General features: G+C 49.5%; 5 protein-coding genes across 5 annotated transcripts; 4 read left to right on the plus strand and 1 right to left on the minus strand.

The window, feature by feature from the left end:
• Window positions 1-238: 238 nt before the first annotated feature.
• On the plus strand, window positions 239-1,728 carry BC939DRAFT_478709 (uncharacterized protein; the record flags this gene model as incomplete). Its single annotated transcript, XM_051558788.1, has 2 exons — window positions 239-1,291; window positions 1,387-1,728. The coding sequence occupies 2 exons, from the start codon at window positions 239-241 to the stop codon at window positions 1,726-1,728; spliced, it is 1,395 nt and encodes a 464-aa protein (XP_051410424.1).
• Window positions 1,729-2,247: 519 nt separating this feature from the next.
• BC939DRAFT_218506 (uncharacterized protein) lies at window positions 2,248-6,363 on the plus strand. Its single transcript, XM_051550759.1, has 2 exons — window positions 2,248-3,707; window positions 3,867-6,363. Exons 1-2 carry the CDS (start codon window positions 2,346-2,348, stop codon window positions 6,312-6,314), a joined length of 3,810 nt encoding a protein of 1,269 aa, XP_051410425.1. The 5' UTR covers window positions 2,248-2,345; the 3' UTR covers window positions 6,315-6,363.
• A 30-nt stretch (window positions 6,364-6,393) lies between these two features.
• Window positions 6,394-7,085, minus strand: BC939DRAFT_457084 (uncharacterized protein). Its single transcript, XM_051556432.1, has one exon. It carries the CDS (start codon window positions 6,885-6,887, stop codon window positions 6,501-6,503), a length of 387 nt encoding a protein of 128 aa, XP_051410426.1. The 5' UTR covers window positions 6,888-7,085; the 3' UTR covers window positions 6,394-6,500.
• An 858-nt stretch (window positions 7,086-7,943) lies between these two features.
• BC939DRAFT_218500 (beta-lactamase-like protein) lies at window positions 7,944-9,334 on the plus strand. The gene is made up of 4 exons (XM_051550758.1): window positions 7,944-8,054; window positions 8,340-8,714; window positions 8,826-9,087; window positions 9,213-9,334. The coding sequence occupies exons 1-4, from the start codon at window positions 8,024-8,026 to the stop codon at window positions 9,295-9,297; spliced, it is 753 nt and encodes a 250-aa protein (XP_051410427.1). The 5' UTR covers window positions 7,944-8,023; the 3' UTR covers window positions 9,298-9,334.
• Window positions 9,335-9,833: 499 nt separating this feature from the next.
• BC939DRAFT_399180 (uncharacterized protein) lies at window positions 9,834-10,712 on the plus strand (the record flags this gene model as incomplete). The annotated part of the gene is made up of 2 exons (XM_051552460.1): window positions 9,834-10,140; window positions 10,267-10,712. The coding sequence occupies 2 exons, from the start codon at window positions 9,834-9,836 to the stop codon at window positions 10,710-10,712; spliced, it is 753 nt and encodes a 250-aa protein (XP_051410428.1).
• Window positions 10,713-11,006: the final 294 nt, after the last annotated feature.

An 11,006-nucleotide genomic window follows, 5' to 3' on the forward strand; every position in this document is an offset into this window, starting at 1 on the left:
AATTAGGACATGTAGGCAACTTGATCGATTCGCCTACACACTCGAGCACCACGGGCGACACTATGTCGGACTCATTCGCGAACTTGTGGTCAGACAAGGCACGATCCCTGACCCCACTCAGGGGAGTCTTTGGTGGGGCCATGCGCGCTGCCGCGCAATTCTGTCGAAAATCGCAACAGCAGGTGGGCGTCTTCCATATCTGGATTGCAATTGGGCAGGATCGCCGTTCGACCACAATATGATGCGAGGGCTGACGGAGACATTGTTCAGAATGCTGAGGGCGCTTCGGCTAGCACCTTTACAGATGCCATCAAAAAAGCAGTGTCTAGACGAAACCGATTTTAATAGACTGATTAGTTACTGTCCCGACCTGGAGTCGTTAGAACTGGAAAATGGGTACCAGATCACCAACAGGTCTACGATCCATCTGCTTGTTACCTGTCCAAAACTCGCTCATTTTGTGTTTGCTTCAACTTGGATGCCTGGATGGATCGATGCGCTGGATATGGGGTACGGCGAGAACTTGCATTCAATCAAGATTTATGAAAAGCAATCAAAACATGAATATTCCTGCTCTGAGCAGGACTTTCAGCTGGACGACTTCTCATTCCATCCCTTCGTCCTTCGGAAGCTGGAATCGATCAGTTTGGAGAGCGGTTGTAGCGAATATGTGGAGGCACACTTCTCAAGACCACAACTCCCCGCCCTCCGATCTCTCCGAATCCTTCATCCCTCCAACGCTGTTCTCTATATCCTATCCCAACGTCTTGCTGCGCAGTTGACCATATTCAAGACGAAGCTGAACGAGCGGACTGATCCAAAGATATACAGGGCGTTCTCTCGCAAGACAACTTCACTGCAGTCGCTCGATTGCAGTCCCAACCCGGTAATGGGTCTTCTGGGCCGCAACATCACGACCCTCTCTGCCAACAGCTCTCTTCGGCTTTTGGACAGTATTGCAGAGCTCTGCCCGAACCTCGAGAGCCTGACGCTCTGGGGCGGGAGTATTTCCAGGGATCCATGTCACCGTATCCGGTCGGATCCACAGATGGGGATGATCTACGTGATTGAGATGTGTCCGATTAAGCGGGTACGACTCGTGAACGCGTACCTGGGTCTCGGCTCACAATTTTGGCAGACGTGTGGCGAGTTTGGGAAGGGGCTGGAAATTTTGGATATTGAGTTGCTGGATTGTAAGGGGATGAACTCGTGGGGCATGTTTGAGGGATTGAGGGATTGTGAGAGGTTACAGTGGTTACGGTTGACCGAATTACTGGGCGTTCGAAAAGAGGTAGGTTCTTGCAATCTTTTTCCAGTTTCTGAACACCTCTCGCATAGGACACAATTATTAACCTTTGTTTGCCTACGGCCCTTGCTTGTGTATAGGTGATTATATCATGTCTGGAGGATTTGAAGCGATTGTGCGCGTTGTATCTGAGCATCCCTGATATGGAGACTGGATGTTTCTCGATATCGATGGAGGAGATCGTATCGCTACTGTCGTCCTTCCGCGAGCTGTCCGAGGTTCATCTGATAGTGCCCAAACCATGCCCTAATTCAGCGACGACGACACCTCGGAGTTCTTTGGATATGGGTGAACAGGAGAAGAAACAGTGTTTTAAACTGCCGTTGGCTCGTGCGGAACCGACCATGGTGTTCAAGAACGCATTCAACCAGAATATTTATGGGCGAGTCGAATGGTCTGTGCCCGGCCTTGGATACTACTAACAGAATAATAAAAAAACATACACACTGACATCAAGTAGAGCCCTGTCGACTATCGGTTTGCATCGTCATTTAGAGAGCTCATTGCCACGCTTTCACTCATTATTTTCCAAAAAGCCAAAAAGTACGGTGCCATACCATACAAATTCTCATCCTGGTACCGCTCCCAGGTCGAATCAGGATCCTGGTACCTGTTTTTCACAGCTGGTAGATGACAATAGAGCTTCAGTTTTATTCCGATATGCAATCCCATCGTTTGTGCGGCGTGATCCTGAGTCGTCCTGAAGTTGTGGCGGGTGCAGAGCTCTGCCTTAGATTGTTTCCAATTCATAAACCTTGTTTTATTGCGATACATCTCCTCTTTTCTTCTTGTGCTTCGCCCATTCATCCACCGAAACAAAAAACAAAAAAATCTGCCTGTCATCTACGACATTACCGCACTTTCTCACCCATAAAAGTAACATAATAGCTACCCGAGGGTATACCGTGGTAGTTCGTCATTACCCATTGACATTTGCTCAACTCTAAAAGGGAACATCACCTTGATTGCAAAAAAAAATATCGTAAAGAACTCACTCCGCCCCTGAGATTCCCGACCCGAGCTTGTAGCGTGCCCCTCCATGAACCGCGCGTACTTTGACACACCTAAGGAGCGTCTCCCTCCTCTCGACACCACCACCGCGCTCCTCAGGAAGCAGCCTCTCGTCCACACTCACGCCTTCGCTGACGGTGTCGCAAAACCACGTCACACCTGGAACACCACCGCAACCCTTGATACCTCCCAACCACAGACTGCAAAGTCACTGACACCAGGTCTGGGCACATCCACGCCCACACCTTCGACATCTTCGACATTGGTTACACCCTGGACCCGATCCAGGTATCATACACATCTTGCGGTGTTCAAATATGATGGGCAAGATCTTCTGGCAACAGATATGTCGCCAATGACAGCTTCGTATGTTTCTCCAGCGTGTTACTCCCCTTATGAGAAAAGAACCATCGACCGTAACGATCTTGCCCTCTCTCCTTCTATAGCCTCCATCACCGGTATAGGAGGAGTTTTACAAAGATCGCGGTCCAAGACTTGTATCGCTTTTTCTGCTATAGAAACGGTTCAATTGTCTTCGCCGGATTCTAGGATATTGGAAGATATTGAGCAGAATGCGAAAGACCCCATGATGCCGTTACGGGACTGGCTCGAGAGTATTAAGCCAACGGTGGTAGTGGACCAGAGTAAACAGGGTCGTCAACAACAACAACAGCAACAGCGGGAGCGGGGAATGAAAGGAGGGAACTGTGGGTCCCAGGATGCAAAAGAGCAGGCGGGATTATATAAGAATGATAATGATGCTCGAAAAGAACCAGTGCCAACACCAGAATCGGTAAAGCGGTATTCGCAGCAGAGTCATGCATACGGAGATAGACATGAGCATTTGCAGAGAAAAGGCCAGAAAGAGAGGCGAAGGCGACAGCGACGACGGAGGTTCCGCAAGTTGATTCTTCGAGGCGAGATGTACTCTGCAGCAACACGTGTCAAATCTTCAACACGGACGCTACCTTTGCCACCCACGTTCATCTCCAGGCTTGAAGTCGCGGCCGATGCGGCAGTGGAGCGCATATCGGATCTATACTCCCAATGTCAAGGACTGCTCTCGCTTCAGCAGCAACAGCAACAGCAACAGCAACAGCAACAGCAACAGCAACAGCAACAGCAACAGCAACAGCAAGATGCTTTTCTGAAAGGAATGAGAGAAGAGGAAGGTGGGAAGAACTGTCCTAGCAGCGCCAGCGAGTCCAAGGGTAAGGGTATTGTAGGCGGCGGAGAAGTCGTAGGAGGGAGAGGAGGAGGAAGGATGAGTGTGGGGAAAGGAGACTTAGTGCTGGGGAAGGATGGCGAGATGATGCCGTGGTTGCAGGAGGCTACCCGAATGATCGGGGTGTTAGAAGTGCGGCTCCTAGAACTGGAGGAGGATTGCAAGGTAACAGCTAAATGTTCTCTATTCACTCTCGTGTCTGAACCTATCCTTTTCCGTCTACATTTCGAATTGCAATACTAAAAACACTTCCCTCTCTCTCTCTCTCTCTCTCTCTCTCTCTCTCCCCATGTACATGGTTTGATCATATCAAATGTTACGCAGTCGCTCCCGCTATACGAACAAGATCGTGCCCGAATGATCCAAGTCATCCAACAACTTAACTCCATTGTCCAGCAGGACCAAGCCTGGATCCAGAACACCGAGAATGCGATCCAATGGATAGCTGTCGCACTCGAGGAGGCCCTCCTTTCCTCCTTACATCCCTCATCTGGTCTTCCTGATAGATCTAGGGGCGAACGCCACAAAAGTGAGACAGTATTGAAGCAAAGATCGTATTCTGAGGGGGTCATGCCCTCTCTGATAACAGCTGAAGCTATAGTAACGGGGGTATCGGCGACACAGCAAAGCGACTCAGCCGATGATACCCAGCTTGAAGGCACGCGACCGCAGAAGATCGAAAATGGTGAGCGACGGAGCCTACAGACCCGATACTCGAACGCCATCCTGGCGGCACTTCGCCACCTAAAGTCCATCGAGCATTTCCCCTCGATGGTGGACGGGGCCACGACAAGTGTCCAAGGGACTTGCAAGGAAGCGAATCCGCCGAACCTGACTCTGGATGAGGGGCTCGAGACTGCGAGTATGATCAGTCTTGCAAGTGATAAGCATCCGAGCAACATGAACAACCGATCGACAGAACTTGAGGATTTTGAGATGGACAGACGCTGCGCAGGAGAAAGCAGCGATGGAGGTAACACTGTGACCGACGAGTCTGCACCCCCTAGAACTGGAGAGAGGCCGGGGTTGACTGAGGACCAGGGGCCGGAAGCCATACATACAGGACGAAACCCCACGACGGGTTCAATTACACGCCAGCACCGGTCCATTTCTACTCCTAGTGCTCCCCGGAATCTCTACCATTCAATCTCCTCCACCTCACTCCTGGCGACCATTTCCGGGAGCTCCCAATCACTACAGACCGACCTAGACGATTGCCTAGTGGACGAGCGTATATACCTGAAACAACATATTCAAGCGATTGAACGGCTACGGATACAAGAGCAGGCCCGACATCGCTGGGCGGAAAGCGTGCACACACAGCTGGTTGAGGATCTGATCAGGTTCTCGAAAGAGCTTTTGTGGAGTGTGGATGAATTGACGTGTACGCAGGCTGCGGTAGTTGAGGCGAGTGAGAGTACGGTGATGACGTTCCGAAGCCTTGAGGGAGCTTTCAATGGGGCGAGAGATACGGAGGAAGAAGAGAAAGTGGAGAGGAAGAGGATGATGGAGGCGTCGTGCAAGGCGGTGAAGGAGAGTATGGCGATGGTGGAGCAGGGGGTGAAAAGGATGAGGACACTCGCAGCGGATTGTGTAGGGATCCTGGAGTTGACGCAGCGGGAGAGCGCAGCGGTGAATGGAGCAGAGGTGTTGGAGCAGCAGGGGAGTAGTGTTGATGTGTCAGACTCGGTTACTGACAACGGAAGCGCGGAGCCTGTGGGGTTAGTCGTGTCTGCCAAAATGCCTTTGTCACCTCATTTGCCTGGTCACACCTCGTCCTCAAACACTCTGCCATCGATATCGACCGCAGGTGCAGCAGTAACAGAAGGAGCGGAGGTAGGAACAGCTCTAGCATCAGATCAACTGTCATCATCGATATTCGTGGACGGCATCGCACTTCAGGAGTTCGAGTCGCACCTTAGAGCACTCCGTTCAACCAGCGCCGCCGATACAACCTGGCGAAAACTGAGCTTGAGATTCATCAAGCAATCCATTGCCGATAGTACGGGCACCTTGCAGAGCACTTCTTCTATGGGTATGGACATGACGACGCCGTTTATGAAGCGTGTAATGGCGGAGGATATTCACCCGTGCGTGCTGATCCATCGGCAGAGTGCGCCAGTGTTGGCCAGGCAAGGAAGATGGGTGGGTTCGTTCCTTTTGTCGGCAGTAGCAGCGACGACAACGGCGAAGATAGGAGGGGGAGGATATTCGAGCGCGAGATGCGTATCCGGTCCGTCAATATTATGGCTGCGGCGGTTGCTGAAGGCCATGGAAAGAAACGCGTGCGAGATCGAGGTTTGGAAGACGACCTATCATCACCAATCACAACAGCTGCAACCACAAAGATCCACGTCGAACGGTTCTGCAAGTACTGTCTCTGCCAAAGATGATGCAACGACAACATCCCAAGGAGCATGCTGCCTATGTGGAATAGTCCGTCCATGTGAGTTCCGTCTCCGTCTCGTTGATCAGGACCCTGTCTCCAAACCGAACCGCCGCAAAGCTCGCAGTTCTGTCAGTGTAGTACACGATTCTTCCACCTCGGACGTGACTTCGTCGTGCTCGAATTACCATCCACTCGACCGATTCTGTCGTGACCGGATCGTGGCTGTGTGCGATTTTTTTACGTTTATGGGACACCTCCGGCAGGGGCTGTTGGATCACCAATCGAATTTGGAGTTGTTTAGGAAGGTGGTATGGTTGAGACAGCGGATGGGGTGTGCGAGGATTGGGTCGAAGGATATTGTACTGGCGGCGCAGAGGGTCTAATTAGTGGATGCCGTGAGGAAAGGAGGGTCTAATTCGTAAAATAAAGGCACATGGGTAGCATTCATTTGGGCCAAGCAAATAAAAAAAAGCTTGTCTTCTTTTGTTTTATTGGTTGATAATTCTAGCGCGTTGACTCCTCGAAGAGAATTCTCATTCACAGGCATATCACATATATGGCATACATATTCAATTCTTGTTTATAACCTCCATCGACGCCGAACGGTCTGTGTCATTGTCATTCGGAAAGAAATCCTGAGCGTGCTTGATCCCACATATGAGTGCCTCAAGATTCACCTGTGCGCGAACGAGATTCTGAGTCGCATCCGAAAGATTCCTCGCGGTCGCGATTAGGTTATTAGCGGTCTGATCGAGTGCTTGTTGAGTGTTCAGAAAGGGTTTTGTGGCCACGTTGGAGAGTGAGCGATGGGCCTTGTCGAGCGTTTGGGTCAGGTTTTTGAGGTCTGTTGAGGACGGGGACGGGGACGGGAATGGGGAGAGGGGCTGGTGTTGCTGGAGATGTGGCAGGGTGGTGGAACGGCGTGGTGTGGGCGTTGAAGATATGGATGTTGCCATTGTTTTTAATTGACTCGTTTGGTTTACTGTGATGATGCCGAGGTTTGGATGTTTATGTGTGTGTAAGCGATGCTATGGAAGGACGATAGAAAGGGTTAGAAAACATAAAGAGACCGGAAAAAAAAAGAAAGGCGGGACCCTGCCTCGGAGTGCATTATTGGATGAGTTTTGCATTCGTCAGAGAAATGGCTCCTGCCCCTGATAGAGAGATTGAAATTAAGAGAGACATCTTAAGAGCCCAAGAGATCAATCGATCGGAAGTGGAGAGAGAGATAGGAAGATGAACCAGGAAAGGGGCGATAAACACGTGGTGGAGTAAAGCGGATGTACCTGTATGACATACAGGTACAGGTTACCCAAGGCATTCGAAAGACCACAATGGAGAAAAAAAAAAGAAGCAAAGAACCTTCGGTCAAGAAATTTCGAATGGAGCAATATGTCCTTCTTTTGAGAGGTTTTACTACGGTGCAATTAACGCTAAAGACCTATTGCACACGACAGTGGGACAGAGGAGACCTCTGTGGCTCCTTTTTAATTTATTCGTCCATTCACTCCTTCGTCCACCTATCTTATCCACCGCACAATCGGCTCCAAAGAAACAAAAAACCAGCAGATCGAAAAAGAAACACCCTCCAGCATCTCCACTTTCGCCGTAAATGCAGCTGTATTTCACGCTGTTACCGCCAATTCCATCCCATGGTACTCATAGTATCCATAGTATAAAAGTAATACATAGCCTACTGGGTTTGCTGCTTCTTCTCTTTTCGCCTTGTGGCATTCTCCTCCTCCTCCTTGCCTTCCTTTGACTTCAATTGCAATCTCCTCCTCTTCTCGTTTCTGTCCTCTGCTGCTGGCTCTCGTAATATTTACCCTGCCTAAGTGGTTCTGACTTGTTCCGAATCTTCCATTCCTTCCATCCTTCCACTCATTCAGTCCTTGACCAGTTCAATCAGTCAGCCGGCTCAGCCAACCAACCAGCAACTGAACACCCTCACCACCTCACGCTCTTATTTCTGTTACACTCTTCTCTAATTTTTTTTAAAAGTAACACCTTCTCGACAGTTACCTCCTGTTGTCCCATTGCACCGAAGCAACGAATCCATTCTTCAACCGCCTTCTGCCATTCCTCAGTCAACATGCGTGTCATTACAATCCCTGTCCTTGAAGGTATAGAAAACATCCTATCTATCTGGCTCAATGAGCAATGGCCATGAATTACCTTTTACTATAAGAGCTCGTTGAGGGAGAAGGAGCGTGAGAGGAGCAGAGGGGAAGTGTGAAAGAAAATAAATAGTCGACCTAAATGTTGACACGCTGTACCTTATTTTCGCCCATCACAACACTGCACTCTTTTACGCGTTATTTGTGTACCAAACAGTTGCCCTTCCCGAAACGCGCTTCGTCTACTCATAATTTCCATATATTTTGCTTTTTCCGTATGACAATTATCAGACAACTACTCATACATCATCCTCGATGAAAAGACCTCCGAGGCCGCCGTCGTCGACCCAGTCGAGCCCCAGAAGCTCATGCATATCTTGCAACACCTCGGCGCAAAATTGACCTCGGTCCTCTGCACACATCACCACTGGGATCATGCCGGAGGCAATGTCGATTTGATCTCAAAGAAGCCAGGTCTGGCGGTCTATGGCGCAGATGCGCGGATCCCCGAGATCAATTACGTGGTTAAGGATAAAGAGGAATTCAAAATCGGCAACATCACGATCCAGGCGTTGTGGACGCATTGTCATACGAAGGGTAGCATCAGTTATTATGCGAAGGATGATACAGACAGGGCCGTCTTCACCGGCGACACTCTGTTCTTGAGTACGTTTCAATTGTGTGGGGAATGAGATGCGCAAAAAGAGATTTTTTCTGCAGTTCGCTGACATGTGTCTTATTGTTCGATTTGCTTGGCCTAATTTTTTTTTTGCATAGGTGGGTGTGGTCGATTCTTCGAGGGTACTGCAGCAGACATGTACAACAGTCTGCTTCACATCCTGGCTACCCTTCCTGTAGAAACCAAGGTCTATTGCGGACATGAATACACAAAGGCCAACCTTCAGTTTGCACAACATGTCGAGCCCGATAACCCACATGTGGCCCAGAAATTGCAGTGGTGTATGGATGAAAACGTTAAGATCACGATCCCAGGAACCATTGGCGAGGAGTTGCTGTGCAATCCCTTCCTTCGTGTTAAGTAAGAGCCTTTTGTGTTTTCGAGTTACCCTTGGAGGAGGGAGGAAGAGGGAAGGGTTTATTTGAACAGGGGTCACTTGATATGCCGTGAGAGTACTAATGCACGATTTCTTTTATTGCTTCTAGCGAGCCTTCTTTACAAGCATTTACGGGCAAGAGCGATCCTATCGATGTGATGCATGTCCTCCGAGAACTGAAGAACAACTTTTAAACCCGAGAAGTAAAAAAACCCTCCCTATAAAAAACCATAACCTTCCCCCCCCCCCCCCCCCCCCCCTTCCCAATAAAGGACAAGACCAAGTAGCTATGGAGGATGTCGACACGAAGCTGGCTTCTGTCACCGTCGTCCTCCTTGTCTATTTCTATCAATTGCTATTGATTGCTCTGATTTATGAATGCGGAGGCAGTTCAGCAGTCCTATGAAAAAGAAAAAAAGAAAAAATAAACATAAACAAAGTGCACACAAAAGAGTAACAGCAATAGATTCCCTGCACTTTGTTCTCAACCTCAACCTCATCACTCACCTTTGACCTCACCATGGCATTCCGAAAGAAAAAGATATTCACAAAGACGAAGCTGAAGTCAGCACTCTTCAAGATGCAGGATACCCACCAGAAGCGTCAGCGTGCAACAGAGATCCGGGACCAGAAGGAAGCCGCCCTTGAAGCAGGACCCAAGAAGAAGGCCAAGCTGCAGGGTGCGAACGGCGGTATTTCGTCCGCAGCTTTGAAGGCCCAAAAGAAGGCCATGTCAAAGCTGCCTCCACCGCCTTATTTCGACTACGATACGATCCTGCTTGTGGGAGAGGCCAATTTCTCGTTCGCAAAGTGCCTGGCGCTGGAGATTTTGAACCGCGGGGATACGATTACGGCGACGACTTTAGATTCGTTCACGAACATGACAGAGAAATATGAGGACGCACAGGAGAACGTAAAGGAGTTGGAGGATGCGGGAGCAACGGTGCTGTTTGAGGTAAACGCTACGAAGTTGAGCAAGATCAAGAGCTTCAAGGGAAAGCGGTTCTCGAAGATCGTCTTCAACTTTCCTCACGCAGGTACTGCTGCCATAACTAAAAAAAAAAAAAAAAAAAAAAAAAAAAAATCGCCAGCAAGGAATCGTTGTAACGCATCACGTCGATCACCTTTTCTGACCTTCAGTTGCTCTGTATTTCCTTCATTAGGCGCTGGCATCAAGGACCAGGACCGTAACGTCGTGAGCAACCAAAAGCTGCTGCGCGCGTTCTTCGAATCTGCAGCCCCATATCTCACAGACACCGATCTCGGCGACAAGAAACCTGGTGAGATCCATGTCACCGTTAAGACTGGAATTCCTTACGATCTCTGGAACATCAAGCGATTGGCAACTGGAACCGGTTTGTTGGGTGTCAAGACCTCATTCCCGTTTAGACCGGAGCAGTACCCTGGATACGAGCATCGTCGGACGATTGGATTCAAGGAGGGAGTGAGCCAGGGTGAGAATGCAGAGATCAAGGATAAGAACCCAAAGACGTTTGTGTTTGTGAAGAAAACAGCCAAGGAGGCGGAGACGGCCAGGGAGGAAGAGACGGCGAACCTGAAGAAGAGGAAGAGGGCGGGCGAGGATGTGTCGGACGAGGATGATGGCTAGGCCAGAGGAGGTCGTCCTAGTATCTGTCTTTGCCGCGCGCTTTTCTTGGTTTACTCTGGATATCACACATAACTTGTACACTAGCATTCTGTTCAGTCATTAAAAGGGCAGCTCATCCATTGTTAACACTGTTCATCATATCTGTACCAGAGTCGTCCTAGCCTCTTCCATGCTGAACAATGAGAATATGACATCGAAAGGGATCGTCCTTATTGTGATGCAAACGATCGGGGCATCCCTACGTTCATCTATCTGCCTTTCCTTTTCCTCCACATCGTAGTTTACACCGTTTCA

Source organism: Gamsiella multidivaricata (genome assembly GCF_025024155.1).
Source record: "Gamsiella multidivaricata strain RSA 2152 chromosome Unknown BC939scaffold_49, whole genome shotgun sequence".
Classification (NCBI taxonomy): Eukaryota; Fungi; Mortierellomycota; class Mortierellomycetes; order Mortierellales; family Mortierellaceae; genus Gamsiella; species Gamsiella multidivaricata.